Genomic DNA, 18,727 nt, shown 5'->3' with positions numbered 1-18,727 from the left:
TTCCCTCTAAAAATGAAAGCGGCATCTATCTTCAGGTTTCGATGAATATGTGGTATTGTTCTCTCACATAATAAGAATGGCTTTTTTTGTATTTAAAAAAAAAATGATGACATGTAAATCTCCTTGCTAGATGGGGATTTAAACTGAAGCCTATTTAATGTCTCAAATAAGTGAGAAATCACAGACATTAGGGAGCCCAGGATGGTTTTCTGAAAGCAGATGCCAGAAGGCAAAGATTGCAGGCTTTGTCTGGAGTTGATCTGAGCTTGGGCCCAACTGCAGTTCTGCTGCTTACCAGCCCCATAGCTTTGGGTGAATTACTTAAATCTGCTGTGGCTCGGATTCCTCATCTGTAAAATGAGACTCCCCAGCCCTCTTCTGAAGACTCTTGCAAAGATCAAATACATACTGTCCACCACCCCAGGAACATAATCTGTGCTCAGTAGTTAATAGTATCTGTGACATGATTATTAATTAACCTAGCTGCTCAGTGCTGTTGGGTGGGTTGATTGGAGGGGTCTCAGACAAAATGAGATAATGAGCTGGTAGGTCTTCCTTACAGGTGACCCTGCCAGTCTCTCTTCACCTTACTTGGAACAATAAGTTAGTTTAAGGCCCAGGAATTTTTTGAAATGAAAAAAATACTTGGTCTTCTCCTTAAAGATGATCAAATGCTGGGGGCGCCTGGCTGGCTCAGTCGGTTAAGCCACCAAGGGCAACGCCCAAACTCTGTGCCTGCTTCCAGGTCTGGGCCAAAGGCAAGATTTCCAACCAAGCCCGAGCTGGAGGGGGAACGACTGATCAGTGCGACACCCCCTCCTCTGCATTTGCTTGTCTGGCAACTCGGTCCTTCCTCCTTCCACTTAACCGAAGCACTCATCGTCATCCTGGACTCATCCCTGCCCCCCCCACCGCAAGTCATCAGTGCTGTTCCTGAGTGCCCCTCCCCCATAGGACAAGCTGAAATCAAAATCACAGCGCATTTTACTGTCTCACTAATCGCCGTGGCTTCCTGCTACCTTGGGGGAATATCTCAAGGCACGTAAAAGTGTTTCAAATCCTCTTATTAGAATTTCTGAAAATTTTATGGCCCATTTCTTGTCAGATCTGATTAGATCATTACTTTTACCTTATAATTTGGCTGCGGAAAAGCTCTTAGGATGAGGAGGAGGAGCGCCAGCTCTGCGTGTCCTTGCTGTCCACTTATGCTGGCATGACGAGTGCATTGTCTTCAGTCCTCAGTTTTGTTGCTTGCAGGAATCTTCTGAAATCATTGGTGCGTTTTGTGAGGGTTTAGTTAAAACTAAGTAATGTAATCACTGAGTCTGTCTAACCAAGCACACATAAACAAATGCTGAAATAAATCAAAACTTTTGAAAGGGGATAAACAAGTGAGGGATACACTACATACCCCAAACCCTGAGTGGGGGACTTTCCACACTTCCCCTAGAATGCTACACACCAGTGGGTCCCCCGGTCAGCCTGCATGTTCAGTGTTAGGAAAGCTTAACTTCTCTCCTAAGAAAACAAGGGGACAGGAACAAAGGTTCTAGTATTTTCATTTTGCACACCGTGGAGTGTTACCCAGCAGAGGCTGCTGCCCAGCATGTCATGGCGACCCCACCTGTAGGACCCACAAGTTGCTTGCTTCTTACTGCAGAAGTGGAAATTAAGGGGACCTCAGGTCTCAGCTGCAGAGGTGAGCCCAGGGGATAAGCACTCAAGGCAGTGGCTCTCTTGGAAAGGGTAGGGGAGGCCCAGCCCGGAAGAAGGCTTAAGGGTGTGCTGGACTGACCTACAGTCAGAAAAGTGCATTCCTAACCCTCCCAGGCCATCCAAGTTCTACTGTGATGCCTTTTAAAATTTCCAAAAATATCTTTTCTAAGCCTCAAAAATGCCATCTCATTCAAGTATGAAAGGGACTAGCCCAACAAAGCCTTTTTTCCATGGGCTTCTAAGCTTTGATCATTTCTCTGTGGAGAGAGGGGAGGATCCAGGTGTTTGCTTGTCCCTAACTCAAAGACCCCACCATCCCTCAACGGTCTCCTTTCATTGTACCTCCTCCAGTGCCATGTTTTTAATATTCCAGGATTATACAAGCCACAGCTTTCTACAAGGGAAGGACGGTGTTTCTAGTTTGACTCCACTGGAGATGCAACAACTCAGTTAGTAGTCTTCCTGGAAACCATAACTCTGTTGGGTTCGCATTTCAAAACACTACTTAAGGTTGCTTAATAGTCTGTCCCCATAGCTACATAGGGACAACCAAGAACTGAAGCAGAGGCCGTGTCTTCTCTAGAAGGTGTTTTGTCATTGTCATGGATATCCCATCCTGCAGACCACTGTCCCCCAAAGCCAACCTCTTCCTCATCGTTCACACAGAGAACAGACAAGGAAGCAGGCAGGGAGGGGAGAGGGTGTCGCTCTCCCCACTGGCTCCTGGCCCCTTATCAGTAGTGAAGGAGGGAGCCTGAGGGACATGACCAGTCCCTCAGCTTTTCTAGGTGCATGTGCAGGTGAACAGAGAGACAGGTGCTCATCATGAAAATTCCAGTAGTTTCTGAGGCTGCTGCATCTGAAGGAGGCTTGCTTGCACTTTTTCCCCAACAGTTACATGTAAGTGATTGAGGGCCAGAAATTTGGACTGCCACTAACCGCCCTCTGCTCGGGATCTGGCCCTCCCACGTTCCTCGGACGCTGGGTCTCCTGCTTTGACAGATGGTGCTTATTTAAGCTGCACACATTGTTTTGCTCCGGGTTCCGTCTCCACTCCTAACTTCTACTTCCCACTTTCAGCTGACTCTCTCCCTTGCCATCATCATCTTAGGCTGTTTACAGAAGTGACGCGAGCCTGTGTGTAGCACTGGCTGTGATTAAACAGATCATTTCCGATTATATCATTTTGACGCAGCTATCCACACTCGCGTTCACGTTTCCCACGCACCCCTTAACTGGCAGCAGAGAAGTCCGGAGAGTATGAAGAGAAGGGTGCAGTCTGTCCCCCAGCCCCTCTGGACCTCAGCACATCCTGGGCGGATGCTCAATGCTCTTCGCCCCTCATAACCAGCATATGCTTTATTCTGCCCCAAGTGAACGACCTGCTCTTACCGCACTGGAGCGCGTCTGCCTCGTTTCTGCCCGCTCACCCGGCTCCGTAAGATCTTCCTGCTGTGTATCGCCACCAGTTTGGCCTTTCACCGCCTGGGAGAGCTTAGTGTTGTCTAGAGATGTGGAAACGTCACTCGTGCTACAGCTGAACATTTATAGAAGCATCAACTCAGGCCAGCCCCAGCCCTTTCCCATTTAACGAGGGACCCACTTAAATTATTTTTTGCTTTCTCCAAACTAGTTGGCTACCATTGTCACGCCAATCTCCCAGCGTAACTCTGGTACTTTTCTTTTCCTTGTACATATTCTAAGAGGGCTTATTCTCAGAGCACTGACCCCACATGGCTCTCACTTGAGCTTCTCCATCAATCTTGGTGCAAGGAAGCCCCTGTTTATGCTACAGTGATCAATTTCACAGCGTCCTCCATCTTGTCTCATGGTACTGGCCAGGGGAGCTCTATGGTAGCTGCATAATCACATTTTTGTCTCCATTCTCAGATATTCTGAGGTGCCGTAAACAACTCTTTAGCTTTCGTGGCTGGGGAACGGGAACTTTTGTACAAAGACGGTTAAGAGAATTATCCCTGGCCAGAACAACCTTCCGAAGGCTTGTCCACAGCAATAAGGGGACGGTTTTCGCCAAGACCCAACCTGGATCTCTTGGTGTTTTCCCAAAACAAATATGTGTCTACCGGTTAGGCCTGTTTCCCCAAATATCTAAGTCCACTCCTGATCTTGGCTCCCAAGACTCGTGTTCTTCCTTTCAGCCAGCAGTGTTGTTCCCTGAAATATCACCCACATAGGCCCCTGCAGAAGGGTGAGAGAGAAGAATGGATGAAAGGAAGCAGGCCCAAGATTTCTCTGTGCAGAAGTCTTCTGAATAGGACCGCCCCTCTGGCTCTCCCTCATGATACACGCCCTCCCTTTAATCATGCACACATGTTGGAGACATTGGTTCTCCTCACCCCTGCCCAGCAAATCCCTGGGAGTTGTCAAAGTTGACCAGAGTATCTTGATTTTATTTCTCCCAATCCTATCCCAGCATTTCTCGTAATATTTACCACAAGGTGATTGTGTGTGTGTACAAATTTTGTAAGGTTCAGTAAGTTTGAGAAGTGGGTAGACTAAACAAAACTACACAGGTATCTTTACTGTGGGACTTCTCAAAGCCTTTAATAAGCTTTGGCAAATCCCCAAGAGCCAACCATAATCTGTGGTCATCCACAAGCTCGTTGTAAGTGACCACAGACCCTTCTCTCCCAGGGCACCCAGCGGGACTAGTGTTCGGTCGGGTCCATGCTGGGGCATGTCCTGATCGGTGGGTCTTACAGGCAGCATGTCAGAGCCACCTAGGGAGTTTGGGATTACCAGCCCTTTCCTGCAGATTTTCATCCTGGCAGTCTGGGGTAGACTGGGAGAATCTACTTGTTTGTTGCTATTTTTCTTAAAGCTTTCTTGGTGATTTTGATGATTCATAGCACATGGGCTCCTCTGCTGTAGGCTCTTCATATTTCAGGCTTCAGAGACGCTATACCCGTGACCCTCCTGAGCCGTCACCCTGGAAGCCTGTACCCTAAATCCCCTTATAGGTAAATAACACATTCTTATACAGTAGACATGGCTGAAAACTTAGCAGGAAAATCACCCGAAGCCTTTGCGATCAGGGGGAAATTACCGGCCTGTATCTTTGACTGTAGAAACCACTTTGTAACATGGTGGCCATCCCCATCTATCCACATTCAAGTCTGCCATTAGCTGTCCCCAGCTGTTCTCACTCAGGCCGTTTGGGGCTATTTCGCATGTTTCTGCATGTTGTTCCATTTGTCTGTGTCTCCTGTCCCTGCAGGACCATATTCCGAGTGGGACCCAAATGGATACTTTGGGTGATTTCCCCCGTAGCACTTCATATAGAGCCAGACTCACAGGAAGTGCTCAGTAACTGCAGAGCAACCAAAGGACAAAACTTTGCCCAAAATGAACAAAAAAGGGTCAGGCTGACTACAGAAAGCAAATAGAGAGGGGTGGTAAATCGGTAAATGTGGCAACGTGAGTGTACAGCTTACCTGCTGAGATGACAGGCGGGTATGTATGATTTTCGGCCGCCCTCTGGAACTTGTATCACTTCTCTGTTCTTCAATTTTTAACTCAATGATGTATGCCTCACTGGTGGTTTCAGAGAATAGGGTGACCGACTTGTCCCAACGTGCCTGTCGCTTATCTAGTTCCGGCACTGAAAGTCAGCTATATGGGAAACCCCTCAATCCTGGCAAACCAGGGCAGTTGATCGCTCTGCTCAACAGACAAAAAGGATTCCTTCACCAGACGAACTTGGGAAATGCTACATCACTTCCGTCCACCTGAGTTATTGCTACCGTAACAAAGCAAATCGGGGCTTCAAACAACACAAATACAACATAAATGTATCCTCTTACAGCTCTAGAGATCAGAAATCCTAAGTGGGTTTTACAGGGCGAACAACTCAGTGTGTCCCCAGGGCTGCATTTTTCCTGGAGGCCCTAGGGGACGTTGTGTTTCCTTCCCTTTTGCAGCTTCTAGAAGCCAGCCACATCCTTGGCTGGTGGCTCCCTCCTCCGTCTTCACAGCCAGCGATCACACCACTCTGACCCTTTACTTCCACCATCACATCCGGCCCACTCTCTCCTGCCTCCCCTCCTTCACTTTGAAAGACCCTTGTGATTGTATCAGGCTCACCGGATGATCCAGGGTAATTTCTCCATCCCCAAATCCTTAACTCAGTCACATCTGCAAAGTCTCTTTTGCCGGGTCACACTCACAGGTTCCCGGGACTAAGATGCGGACATCTTTGGTTATGGGGTGGGGTGGGGGATTATTCTGCCTACCACACCCAGCCCTCTCAGAGAGTCGACAAAACACCTTAATGTATTAAAGGGGTATTTTAAAGTCTCACAGGAAAAGAATCTAATTGCTTAACCCAGGATTTCCCAACTTATTTGGTCAAGAAACTCTTTACCCTCAAGGAAGTCTTCTTGTCATCTCTTGGAACACTGCTGCTCTCACTGGAGGAGAATTCCATGCAGTGTGCACACCGCCGAGAGTCCAGAGGCTTCCCATGTGATGTGCAGACAAGGACAATTTTGAGGGAATTGATTTATAGAGCCAATTCCTCTTTCTCTCTCACCTCAATACCTACTCTTTCTATGCTTTCCTGCCTGAGAAACAACGTGAGGTCAAAGCGTGGTGGACCTCTCTCCTTGCCACTGTTTTACAAGTCAGAGTTCTCACCCTGAAGACTCGTACTGGGACAAATATATCACCCTGCAGGGCAGAACCTCCCTGATGAGACACAGGGAGGAAACGAGGCCCCAGTGTTGGTGGTGCCTCTTTGATCAAGGTGCCATAATCCAGCCCTACACATCTCATTTGGAGGTGCATTTCCAGTAAAAATTTACTTTTTATGTTTAGTATTTATCAACATTTTAGTATTTTATATTCTACCCCAAAATAAAATAACTCACTCTAGAAGAAATGTTTTAAGGCTTGGAGATTTATGATCACTGGAATCGTCTTTTAATTTAAATTTCAATTTGTATGCATCCTTTGGCTATAGAGAATTATGATGAATTGATCAAATAAAACATTTTCAAGCATAAAAATATATTAAGTTAAAATTCTCTGATGTCATCATACATGATACAATTTCAAGGGGGGAAAAGAACAATTTCTTCTAATTTTTTTTGAAGATTTTTATTTTTTTGAAGATTTATTTATTTGAGAGAGAGAGAAAGAGGGAGAGGGAACACAAGTGGGGGGTGGGTAGAGGGAGAGGGAGAAGCAGACTCCCCTCTGAGCAGGGAGTCTGACGCAGGACTCGACCCCAGAACCCTGGGATCATGACCCGAGCCAACGGCAGAGGTTTAACCAACTGAGCCACCCAGGCATTCCTAACATTTCTAATTGTTAAAGAAGAGCTTGCTCCTATCATTTTAAAATGGACAATAATGGTGTGTTATATCACTGTAGTGCTATGTTATATTGGACATATTTAAAAGAATGATTTAACAGGCTAATTTTTAAATACTCCCTTTATAATATCTAGAAATTATATCTATTCACAAATTATAACTATTTACCCTTGCTGTCAAGTTAAGGGTGCAGGGAGGTGCGTAGTTCTTCAAAATTCTTATGGGAATATATGAGCAAAAGGTGTGACAGCTACTGGTCGAGACAAGAATGTTGGGATTGCTGGAGGGGAAAAGACTAGCAAGGAAGCCTTGATTAAAAATGCCAGCTTCACCCAACAGAGTGAAAAACCATGAAGCGCCTGGCGCAGAGCCAGCCAGCACTCCCTTCCTCCCCCCAGCACCTGCCCCGCGCCACCAGTGCGTGAGGCACCGGGCACACGGCAGGGCTTAGACACAGGTCCCCACTCTCACAGAACGTACATTCCGTGGGCACGTGCGTATCTGATCTGCTGCCTCTGTGTCGGCACGTGCTTGCTGCATTCCTAGAGCGCCTCTGAATGTACTTCATTCTCAGGCAGCTTTTAGGAGCTGTATCTACAAAGAAATGACTCCTTTGTTTATATTCTAGAAAGGATCCATCTCGATTCCATTGTTCCGTCAGCAGAATACCTGAGTAGGCAAACAGCTATCCTAGTGCAGGGCCCCTACTCAAAAGTCTTCCGTGGGGTTGCCTTCTAAGCCCACGGCACAGCCGTCTGAGCATCCCCATACGTGCAAATATTTGTCTTTGGAAAACGAAGTTGTTGTTTTGGGAACAAAAGTCATTCACACAGAAGTCTGGTGACCATACTAGATGGTCAGACGGGGCAGAAACATGTTTTGCTACAAACTCTGGGAGGGCATAAATCGGGCGGCCTGGGCCTGCTCATGGTAAAGAAGAGTCAAGAGATGCTGTTGATTCCCTCTGCACCTCGACTGAAGGGAACGTCCCACCCAAGTCTGGGTCACTTGCCTGGGAAGTTGCTTGAAGATTCCGTGGTTTCAGACTTGAGAGAGAGCGCACTCCCTGGGCTGTAGGACGCCCGTGGCCCCGACTGCCTTACCGCTGCTGATCCTGCCACACCAGCCCCAGTCCGGGCCGCGCCCCTCGGGGCCTGTAGCTGGAAGCCTGAGAGCAGAAGCCGCTGTCTTGGAAGGGCCTAGGGCTGAGGGAGCGAGGCGGGGCCCGTCGTGAGGAGGCAGGTGGGTGGAGGAAGTGCCTATGAGCCCTGTTTGAATTGTGTGGGAGTGTTTATGGAGCCTGTCGGTGAGACCTGAGCATCGGGTGTTAATCACTGTCCATTGGGCGAATGAGTCCAGGGTGGGCAGGTTGCGTGGAACATGAGGTGGGGCAGCCAGGCGAGGCCTCTAGAACCTGGTGTGTATGGCCACGTGTCCACTCTGCCTGTCCCATCTGTCAATTCCCTGTGGCCACAGAGCACTGGATATAGTCTCTATGGATCCTAGAAGGGTCTTCAGTTCTCAAAGGAAAACTATTTCTTTAAATATGAATTTGCACTGTATTTCACTACTTTTTTGTTCTTCTGCAATGTTTCTCTGGTATTTTACCTAGCAGACACCATTTCATCCTGTGCCCAGAACTGAGCTGGGGGCTGTGGGAGACACTGTCTCCGTCCTCGGGCAACCTGCCTCTCTTCTGGAAGAATAATACACATACATACTGTAGAGTGACAGCCAGTAGGTTTCTAATGCCAGCTCTAGCTAATTGGCGACTTCATGGACTATTTCATCAAATCTAAGACATCGTCGATTGTAAGATGCTATTTTATGTGCTCTTAAGAAAGAAACATGTGCTGCCAATTAAATTATGAGTGACTGCTTTCTTTTTACTTAGAAATTTTATACTTATTGAAAGATCCTTTTGGACTTACTTAGACGTAGTGGTTTTTTTTTTAACATCTATTACTCTTGTTCATTCATAAAGTGGGAAATAAGAGAAATTAATTGACTTTGGTTGTTCTGAACTTCTTCACATTTGGAGTACTACTCGTCTGAAGCATCTTTGACTTGGAGTTGTCGATGCGTGTGTTTCGCACACAGTGCCCTTTTGTTCTCTATGCCAACTGAGAGCTTTGGTGAGGCAGTATTTCTTCGGGTGCTCTTGACTTTTCTCCCAAATCTCCAGCTCCTGTTGTGCAAATCCCCATGCGTGTAGATAATGACAACCACAGCACAAGTGCCCCCCGGCAACAGTGACTGTAAGACACGTATCAATTTCCAAGGTAGGAAACGTAAGAAAAATACACCTTAGATTCAAAATATGGATTCTGAGGCTCAGTCAAAAAGACTGCCATGATCAGCTACCCATGTCCACCTGGGAATGGCATTGGCGTTCGTGCTACGTGCTTGTCATTAAGCAGTAATTTGCACAACTGAATGGTGGAGCTCCCTGTGAGCTACTAGGGTCAGGAAAGCCTTATGCAGGAAGAGGTCTATAAAGGTGAGATGTGGCCCGGAGAAGAGGCGGCCACTTCCAGAGAAGGAAGAGTGCAGTTTAGAAGATCCAAGAGGGTACATAAGCCTGGTATGTGGAGAGGATGCTGGAGCAGTCCCAGGTTTTGGTGGCATCTGGTGAGGGAGCTGTGGGCTAGAAAGGCGTGAATTGTTGCTCTAGGAACGTAAGCTCAAATTAGTGTGTTTCACTTGTAGAAACGTAATAAATGGTTCTATTTCTATAACTTTTCTGTCTTGCCTCACGATAGGTCCTGATGTTTTTAGTTCCAAGAGCCTTGCCCTTCAAGCCCAGAAGAAGATCCTGAGCAAAATAGCCAGCAAAACCGTGGCGAACATGTTGATTGATGACACCAGCAGCGAGATCTTCGATGAGCTCTACAAAGTCACCAAAGAGCACACCCACAACAAGAAGGAGGCCCACAAGATCATGAAAGACTTGATCAAGGTGGCAATCAAAATCGGAATCCTCTACCGGCACAACCAGTTCAGCCAGGAGGAGGTGGTTATCGTGGAGAAGCTCAGGAAGAAGCTGAACCAGACCGCCATGACCATCGTCAGCTTCTACGAGGTGGAATACACCTTTGACAGGAACGTGCTCTCCAAGCTCCTGCACGAGTGCAAGGACCTGGTGCATGAACTGGTGCAGCGACACCTGACGCCCCGGACCCACGGGCGCATCAACCACGTCTTCAACCACTTTGCCGACGTGGAGTTCCTCGCCACCCTTTACAGTCTGGATGGAGACTGTCGGCCCAACCTCAAGAGAATGTGCGAAGGAATCAACAAATTGCTAGATGAGAAAGTCCTCTGAATGCCTTCTCTCCTCCTGGACTTTGCCGACTCCAGTCACAGCGCCCGGTGTGGTCCAGGTTAGAGCCCAGAAACCAGGAAACCCTTGTCCCAGATGCCCGTGTCCTGCCCTCGTTACCTGTCTGCTGTTGAGGCCGGATTTCACTCAGGTGTGTTTTCCCCCTGAGCCCACTGACGAGCTCTGCACTTCCAGTCACCTTGGTCTGCCAGCCCGAAGGACATTTCATCTCTTCTCAGCGGAAGTCTGCTGGGCCCATCGCGGTGAGCTCGCTTCATCTCGTGGCGTGACGGAGCCCTGGACCAGGAGTTGGAGGACATGGTTCCCAGCTTCACCAGTACGGCCATCCTCGGGATCCTGGGACCACGATGCCCGCCTGCCTACCTCCCAGGGCTGCTGTGAGGTTCAGATGAGGCCGCGTACGTTCACGCTTTTGAAACTCTAACGTAAGGTCTTATATTTTCTCTCTGGAGTGTGAGAGGGATCGACCTGGATCCAGACTACTGCAGTAGCAGAGAAGAAACGAGTAATAGTGTCTGCTGGGCCGGGTTTACGGTCTGTCTCTACATGTGCTGTTTCAGAATGAATACAAAGGTATGAAGAAGCATAGCTGCAGATTAGAAAACTGTTTTCCGAGAGTTGTGTTTTTTAGGTGCCAGGTGCAGGTTTATGATCCTGCAGAGGGAGTCTTCCCAGCGGGGTGGGGTGGGGAGTTTCCCACTCCCGACACGGGGGGCAGAGAACTGTGCCCCCTGCAGGCCCGGCCTCCCCCTCCGAGGGGCGCCGCCCATGAGCTGCGGGAGGGCTCATCCCAGCAGCGCGGGAGAGCGGGCAGAACGAACCCCATCCATCCCTCCTGGCCGTTCACAGTCCCATTGTGCTAGTTTCTTTGGTTTGTCAATAAATTGAAAGTACCCGTCAAACAAGAGGTTTTGGAGTTGTGATTCCAAAATAAAACACCTGGGAGTTCGATACGGCGTTAGGAACAACGGGACTGAAAGGCAGACAGGGATATCAGGAGCTGTGCATGCAGACCCCCGGGGGGTAGTGGGGGGGACACGAGGTGGGGGCATGGGCAGCTCGCTCCCGGACACACGGCCGCCTCCTCTGACCGGCTCCCAGCCTCGCTTTCACGCTGTGGCTTCTGACAGATTCTTACCAACTCAACAAACATCAAGACAGGGCATTTGCCGCCTTCTCATGTTGTCTGCAGGCACCTTGTTAGGAGACTTGCTCTTCCTGCATCGCCTCCCATCCCACTCTGCTTCTATACCTGAGGATAATGTCAAAATTCCACATTAGCTCAGCCCATGGCTCAGCCCCTCAGAAGATGGTTTGTGGGAGGGTGTGAAACGACATCCTGTGAGCCTCCAGTGGCCACACAGCCTCACGTCAACATCAGTGCAAACCACAGTTAAGTTCTCCAGCTACCACACTCAAAAGTAGTTCATAGGAGGGGCGCCTGGGTGGCTCAGTCTGTTAAGCATCTGCCTTCAGCTCAGGTCACGATCTCAGGGTCCTGGGATTGAGCCCCATGTCGGGCTCCCTGCTCAGTGGGGTGTCTGCTTCTCCATCTGCTCCTTCCCCCAGCTCATGCTCACTTTCGCTCTCTCTCTCAAAGAGACACATTTTTAAAAACAAAATAAAAATTAGTTCATAGGAAGGATGTCCGGGAGAGAATAAGGAACAGGTAGGTCAGCCTCCAGCCCCTCCTCGAAGACCTGAGGACTGAACACTGATGCCCTGTGCCCTTGTGGCCTGGGGAGGTCGTTCTGGCAACGGAAGCTGCAGGTGACAGGTTCCTTCCTTCCAGGTCGCCCACCAGGCAGCAAGCAGCCCAGCAACAGCTGAGTTTTCACATAGAGTCTTCAATGCCTGCCTCGGTGTACTCGTTGGATTAAGGACTCCTTTCTAGTTTGAGAGATGGTTCTAGAAGCAGCAGGTCCTTTTTTCACTAATAGCTACCTGGAGAATTCAGACCTACCAGGAATGGATGGAACTATCTTCCGTCCATCTGCGACACAGCAGGGAAGAAGGCGGGATCCCCATGTTCTCCCCACTCCGCAGGTCGCACACATCAGTGCCTGACAGCCTGTGAGTCCTAAGGAAACTGGGTCCTCCTTGTTCTCGGCAGAGAAGGACCAGCACTTCCACCAGCATGTCTCAGCAAGTGCAAAAGCAGAGGGTAGACCAAAATATGTTCGGCTGCCTTAAACCTCCCCACTGAGGCAGCCACGGGGCTCCCTGGTGAATGGCCAGTTGGATGCATCTCAAGCTTCTGAACAGTAGCTGGGGTGGGGGGGGGAGGGAAGGGCTGGGCTACCCGGGCACAAGTAACCCATACGCCTATAAAAATAGCCCAGCCCAACCCCATGTGTACATTTTAAACATAACCATTGGCATCTAAACTCCAGTGATTATCAAGTTTCATCAGCCAGCTAAGAAGCTTACATATTTCAAACACTTTACATAACAATCTAGTGAACCAAAAAAAAAGAATCGCATTATTGGTTTATCCTAAGGACTCTACCCACATCACTCTGTGGCCCTAAAAGGCTGTTTTGGCTGAAAAAAAAAATGCTTGATGCTTTCCAAAACAGTGCTCTGTAGATGGCATTTGTGCTCAGAACTGTACAAAATTTTCAATAATGAGAACCCGCAACAGCAAAGTTGGAATATCTGCGTTCAGGTGGCACCCAAAAGAACGCCGATTTCACGAGAAGCAGCAGGACAAAACCACCCCGCTGAGCAGGCCCCGCGGGCGCGTCAGAGCAGTGCCTGGCTCGGGGGCAAGCGTGCAGACAGCGCTCGCTCTTTCAGAGTAGGGGAGGCAGGAGCAGTCTGCCCCCGTCGTCGGGAAACATCCCTCGGTCTTCAGCCATCTGTGAGCACCCAGGTCTGTCCGCTGGGAGGACAGAGGACTTGGGCTGAAATCCCCGCCCTCCCATCCCGGGGTGCGTGTCCTTCCTCAGGCATCCGAGCCCTGCAGGACCCCGTTTCCTGCCGGCTGGGCCTGCCGTGTCTGTGGCGCCCTTCCTCCCTGGCTTTGCATCTGTTGAGTCTTGACACCCTCAGCAATCCAGGTCTCTGCTCAGTGACAAATCAAAATGAAAAGACTTCTCCATCTGTGCTTCTCCTCCAAACTCCCATCTCCCCATCTGTACATTCTTCAGAAGCAAATCAGTACATTCCCTGGCTACTCAATGAACTTCTTACATCCATTTATATTTTTTTAAAAAAAGAGAGCTCAGGGTGCCTGGGTGGCTCAGTCAGTTGAGCGTCTGCTTTCAGCTTGGGTCATGATCTCAGGGTCCTGGGATAGAGCCCTGTGTTGGGCTCCTTGCTCAGTGGGGAGTCTGCTTCTCCCTCTGCCCTCCCCTCACCCTTTCTTGTGTTCTCTCTCTCTCAAATAAATAAATAAAATCTTAAAAAAAAACAAAGAAAGGAAGAAAGAAAGAAAAAGAAAGAAAGAAAGAGAAAGAAAGAAAGCTCAAATCAGGCTTGCATACCCTTTGCCCCATCATCTTTGGGGGTGGTTTTGTTTTTTAATTCAACAGGGTCTCAGGTGTCAAGAACAAAACCAATCAGTGAAAATTCTAAGTCAGCTAACTTTGGCTGTGAGGACACTGCATTAGCAGGAGCTGTCCAATAATGGAAAGGGACGTAGACAACAGTCATGAATCAGATGGCCTTGAAGTCTGAGAGGTCCCCAAGGCCCTCCCAACCCAGAATTGTGTGGCCAGTTTCCCTTAATTAGTCTGTGCTGTGGGGGCCACAGACCAGACCCACCTCCTGCTCCTTCCTTAGAGGGGAGGTTTTTTGTGTTGGGGGGAAGACTCTTCTACAACCCATTCCTCAAAATGTCATCCAGGAGTCCCCGAGAGTTCTGGCAAGGGCTTGGGGGAAAGAAGGTGTGGTAGCAGGGGAGAGGAAAGAGGCCATGAGTTGTAAAGGGAGTTGGGGACTTTTGTTTCATTCTGGCAACTTTTTTTTTTCCCAAATAACATCAATATAAGTACCTTCTGAATCTTATGGGGGTGAGACTTTATAGCTGGAGGATTCCACCTAGCCTCAGGGTCTGAGTTTCTCTTTGTGTTTACAGTGTCATTCTTGCCGAATGATCAACTCAAGTAAAAGAATTTAACTGAATGTATTTTTGCAGCTAGGTGGGTCTGTAGGTCTTCAGGGTCCATGGGTTTTCAATTTTGAGAAATGTTAACATATGAACGTGTAAGCTTGCAGAGAACAAATGTCACCTTGCGCTTGATGGTGACTTACAACGGTTGAGGGACATGTAGGCCTGCTGGAGAAAGAGGCGGACTCCCACATGTCCTGCCTGCCCTTTGAAACTGGCCAGGAAAATCTACCACATATAAACCAAAGAATTGACCAACCCATCCTGGCAATCCGAATAATGAAACTCAAAATAACAAGAGAGGCCATCACTAGAGACTGCAGGCCCTGTTCCCTCCAAGGAAGGGAACAGAGGAAAAACCTTGCAGGGAAGAGAAGTTGCCTGCACCCACTCACATTCTATCCCAGTGCCAGCTTTACTAGAGTGCAGAATCCCAGGCGTGAAGAGTGTGTGTGGTTCTGGGATCCCAGGAGCTATTTCCTTGGCTGAACTTAAGAAGAAGGCACATGGCACTCAGGTACTGGTGTCATCGAATTCCTCCACACCCAGAAGAAGGAAGAACCAGCCAGAGTAAGCGATCTCTGCCTCCCCACCCCAAACAGCCCCTCAGTGCTGCTACTAACCTGCCATTTCCCTTCCTTGTCCTTCTTTTGCAGTGCTGGGGCAGGGCTCTGCAGAGTAGGGGTCCTGGCCACCCAGCCAGGCAGCCAGAGCTTGGGCAGCTGGGCCCCCCAGGCCGTGGTATAAAGCTCCTCCTTGCCGACTGCCAAAGCCCTTCTGGACCAGTTCCTAGGACAAGAGAGTCTGGGGTTTGGCTCCCAAGGAGGGGCTGGATGGAAGCCAGAGCTTGGCACGGAGCGAATGCTGGAGGCTAGCCGGGGAGCGGCAACTCGTTATGTTGTGGAGGGAGAAAAGCACTCTTCCAGGCTCTGTCACTGGGAAAGGAGGAGCCTGTGGGCTGCTTCCCCCTGTGTGACTGGGCTCCTTCCGCCTCCCAGAGCTGCGTTTTCCTGGGGAGAAGGTCTTACTCCTTCAGTGGTGGGATGGGGCAGCCCCTTTTGTGGTTCAGAAACAGCGACTTGATTTTAGAAGTAGATGGTGGGTTTGGTTTGGGGGAGACAGGTATCTGGGGGTTTCTTTGTGGCTTTCATAGGCAGTGCAAAGTGTAGAACATGGGACGAGTCAGAAGGTTTAGCCTCAGCTCACCTGCTACCTGGTGACTTTCCTGCACTTCATCTCCCTCGGGTCATGAACACAGACAGAGCTCCCCAAGATCTCTAAGAACCCTTCTTCTTCCATAGTTCTGTGTTCTGAGGATCGTAGGAGAGAAGCTCTGGGCAATTTTTCCTTGTATGGTTCTTAGAAGGAAAACAATTCATTAGTTAAATGAACCAATAGCTTCCAAACAGACTGAGAAATGACTCCTCAATGATCCGCTTCAGGACTTTTGATCAAAGATATAAGTTCACGGTTTTAGAGGGGAAAACCTTTAAGCTAGAAAACGCAAGGTAAAATTAGGACCCCAGGGGCACCTGGGTGGCACAGTGGGCTAGGCATCTGACCCTTGGTTTTGGCTCAGGTCGTGATCTCAGGGTCCTGGGATCAGGCCTGCACTGAGTTCTGCACTCAGTGTGGAGTCTGTTTGAGATTCTCTCTCTCCCTCTCCCTCTGCTCTTGCTGCTTGTACTCTGTCTCTCAAATAAATAAAATTAAAAAAAAAAAAAGGATTCCATAAGGACCAGAGAAGGGAACAATGTGAGCCAAGGTAGAAAGCCAGTCAGTCAACAGCTTAGCTGGGGCCCACTGGGATTCAACGGCAGGACCAACCATCTCCTGAGACATACATTTCAAACTGAGATGCGTCGGACTCAGTAACGTATCTCTGTAGAGATAACAGGGTGATAAGCAAAGTTATAAATAAGTCATTACTGATTTGAGGCAAATATCATAGGAAATTATCAGAATTATTTTAAAGTACATTAATATAGCCATTCCCTCAACAAATGAGATTTGTATGGAGTTCTCAGATCGTTTTGTCCCTCGACTAGTAAAACTCGATTTCCCTCTATGCGGTAAACACACCGTGTCACTGAGATAACACTATATTCGTATGTACAAATAGCATCCTTTGAAACATCTTTAACACGTGTCTGTACAGAGTGTATTTCCCGCACCTGATGTCATGAACTTTTTCTTTAAACAGCTTTATTGAGGTAGAATCCGTAAAACATACTATTCGCCCACTTAGAGTGCCCAGTTCAGTGGGTCGGTGTGTATTCACAGACGTGTGCCCGCACAAGTACACAACTTAGAACATTTTCACCCCCTCAGAAGGACACCTGGCCCTCCAGCCGTCGCCTTCCTCCCCCGCGCGGGCCCAGGAGCAGTAGCGAACTTGCCCTGGCCCTGCCCAACAGCACAGTAATACTCTCTCACCATCGGCAGTGCCCTGGGTCATAGATTCGGAGCAAGCACATCCCAGTGGCCTGCGCGACGGAGACCCGTCGGGCTGCACGGGGTGGAGGCTCAAGCATCATCTGTGTTGTCCCGTGAGAACAAGCCTCAGCAGCCTCCTGACGGGCGGCCTCCGTGGGTCCGGCTAAGCGTGAGGACGGCAGGCTCACGAGACGCCTGCAGCTGGCAGCTCCCTCGTCCTTTTGCTGCCCCAGCACGGGACGCTGAGTCGATGGCCATGTGCCGAGGGGGGCACAGAAGCAGCTCGGGCATCGTGAGGCAGAGGGCCTCAGAGTGTGGACCCTGAACCACCTGCATCAGAATTTCTGGGGACAGGGAGTGGTTCCTTGAAAAATGCACGGTCCACCGCCAAAACCACTTGAGCCAAATCTCTGCATTATGATCAGACTCCCTGGTGGTTTTTAGACACAGAGCTCGCTGACCCCGGTATAGGGGGCTCGACTTGCCATCCTTTCCATCTCTATGCTTCTCAGAGGAGGTGTTTTTCCCTCCTGCCTCTTTCAGCTTTGAGACTGAGTCCCTCATTCTCCCTTTGTGTCCACGAGGCCCCCTGGATACTTGCTGTTCTCACGTACGCCTTCCCCCCCGGGGCTATCACAAGCCCTGTCCTCACCGGCTGCAAGGGCCTGAAGGAGAGCAGTCTTTGCTGCAGTGGACACCATCCGTTTGCTCCAGTGCCGAGAGCCATGGGAACTACGGGGAAGGTGGCAGGAGGTGACCCATGCAGTCCTGGCCATGCTGTGAGTTTCACATTTGCCATGGTTTTTTTTTTTTTTTTCTATTTCTTGTCTCTCAATTAATGAATTACCCTCTAAGGTGGCTCTCTGAAAATTTTCTTCTAAGGAAAATGACCTAGGATGCTGATCTGGAAATGTGATTTGATCCAGTTGCTCCAAGAAGACTAAGAGTCCCTCAGGGGCACGTTAAAGATGGCATCCTCTGCTAGGCCCCTCTTGGGCCCTTTTCTTTCCAAGGTCCCCTCTGGAAATGCCAGTGAGGGGCAGAGTTCTTCTGGAACCTAGAGGTAAAAGGAGCAGAAAGACCTGCCTTTCTTTCAGCTCATGGAGAAATGATCTTAAAGTCCAATGTGGGCTCAGACCAGTCATCCACAGGACTCCCAGACAGGAAGGAAGAAAGGAGCCAGGGCACACAGAGACACAGGGAAAGGCTCCCAGGCACATGGACGTTTAGTCCCACACGGTTGCAAGTTGATCAGGGCTACCCACCCCCTTCGGTGGTCCCTATCCAAGCTCTCTTGCAGCAAAGGGGAGCTGGCTTTCTGCCAGAGGAAGAAAGCTGGAGGCTACCTTTCAGAAAGGGATCTTGTAGCCGATGAAGCAAAAAAGGGATGAGGGAGCTCCAGCCATGTTGTAGGGGTGAGTGCTCACAGGCCTCCCCGAAGAGCCAAGTACACCCCACTCTGGGTCCACTAGCACAGGGAAGGACTAAGGTGCTGGTGTACCAGGCCCCTCCTGGCCAGGGCTAAAACCCCACAAAAGTGAGGGCTTACCCAACACCTCTTGCCTCTGATCAGACAATGGCAGCTTGTTTCTGGAGAAACCAACCAAGTGATGGTTCAGATTATGAAGCCATATCCTGATGATTCCCCAAATTCAATCAATGAAATTGATTTCATTGAAATCAATGAGCTGCTTCCCTCCATTCTATGTCGATGGAGGCCCCTTTGCTCATCATTTATTTGTCAGGGGCAGGGAATTTCAAGTGTTTCCATCTTGCTTCTCC

General features: G+C 49.2%; 1 protein-coding gene across 1 annotated transcript in view; it reads left to right on the top strand.

The window, feature by feature from the left end:
- The window catches only part of TNFAIP8L3 (TNF alpha induced protein 8 like 3), a 37,388-nt gene extending 22,857 nt beyond the window's left edge, over positions 1-14,531 (top strand). Inside the window, exon 2 of the mRNA XM_026518472.4 lies at positions 9,815-14,531. Within this exon, the coding sequence (XP_026374257.1) occupies positions 9,815-10,377 (563 nt within the window). The 3' untranslated portion in view covers positions 10,378-14,531. The remainder of the gene's footprint in view (positions 1-9,814) is intronic.
- Positions 14,532-18,727: the final 4,196 nt, after the last annotated feature.

This window comes from Ursus arctos, unplaced genomic scaffold (genome assembly GCF_023065955.2).
Source record: "Ursus arctos isolate Adak ecotype North America unplaced genomic scaffold, UrsArc2.0 scaffold_36, whole genome shotgun sequence".
Taxonomy (NCBI): Eukaryota; Metazoa; Chordata; class Mammalia; order Carnivora; family Ursidae; genus Ursus; species Ursus arctos.
The sequence above is the reverse complement of the archived record's forward strand: the minus strand, read 5'-3'. Positions and strand labels throughout refer to the sequence as shown.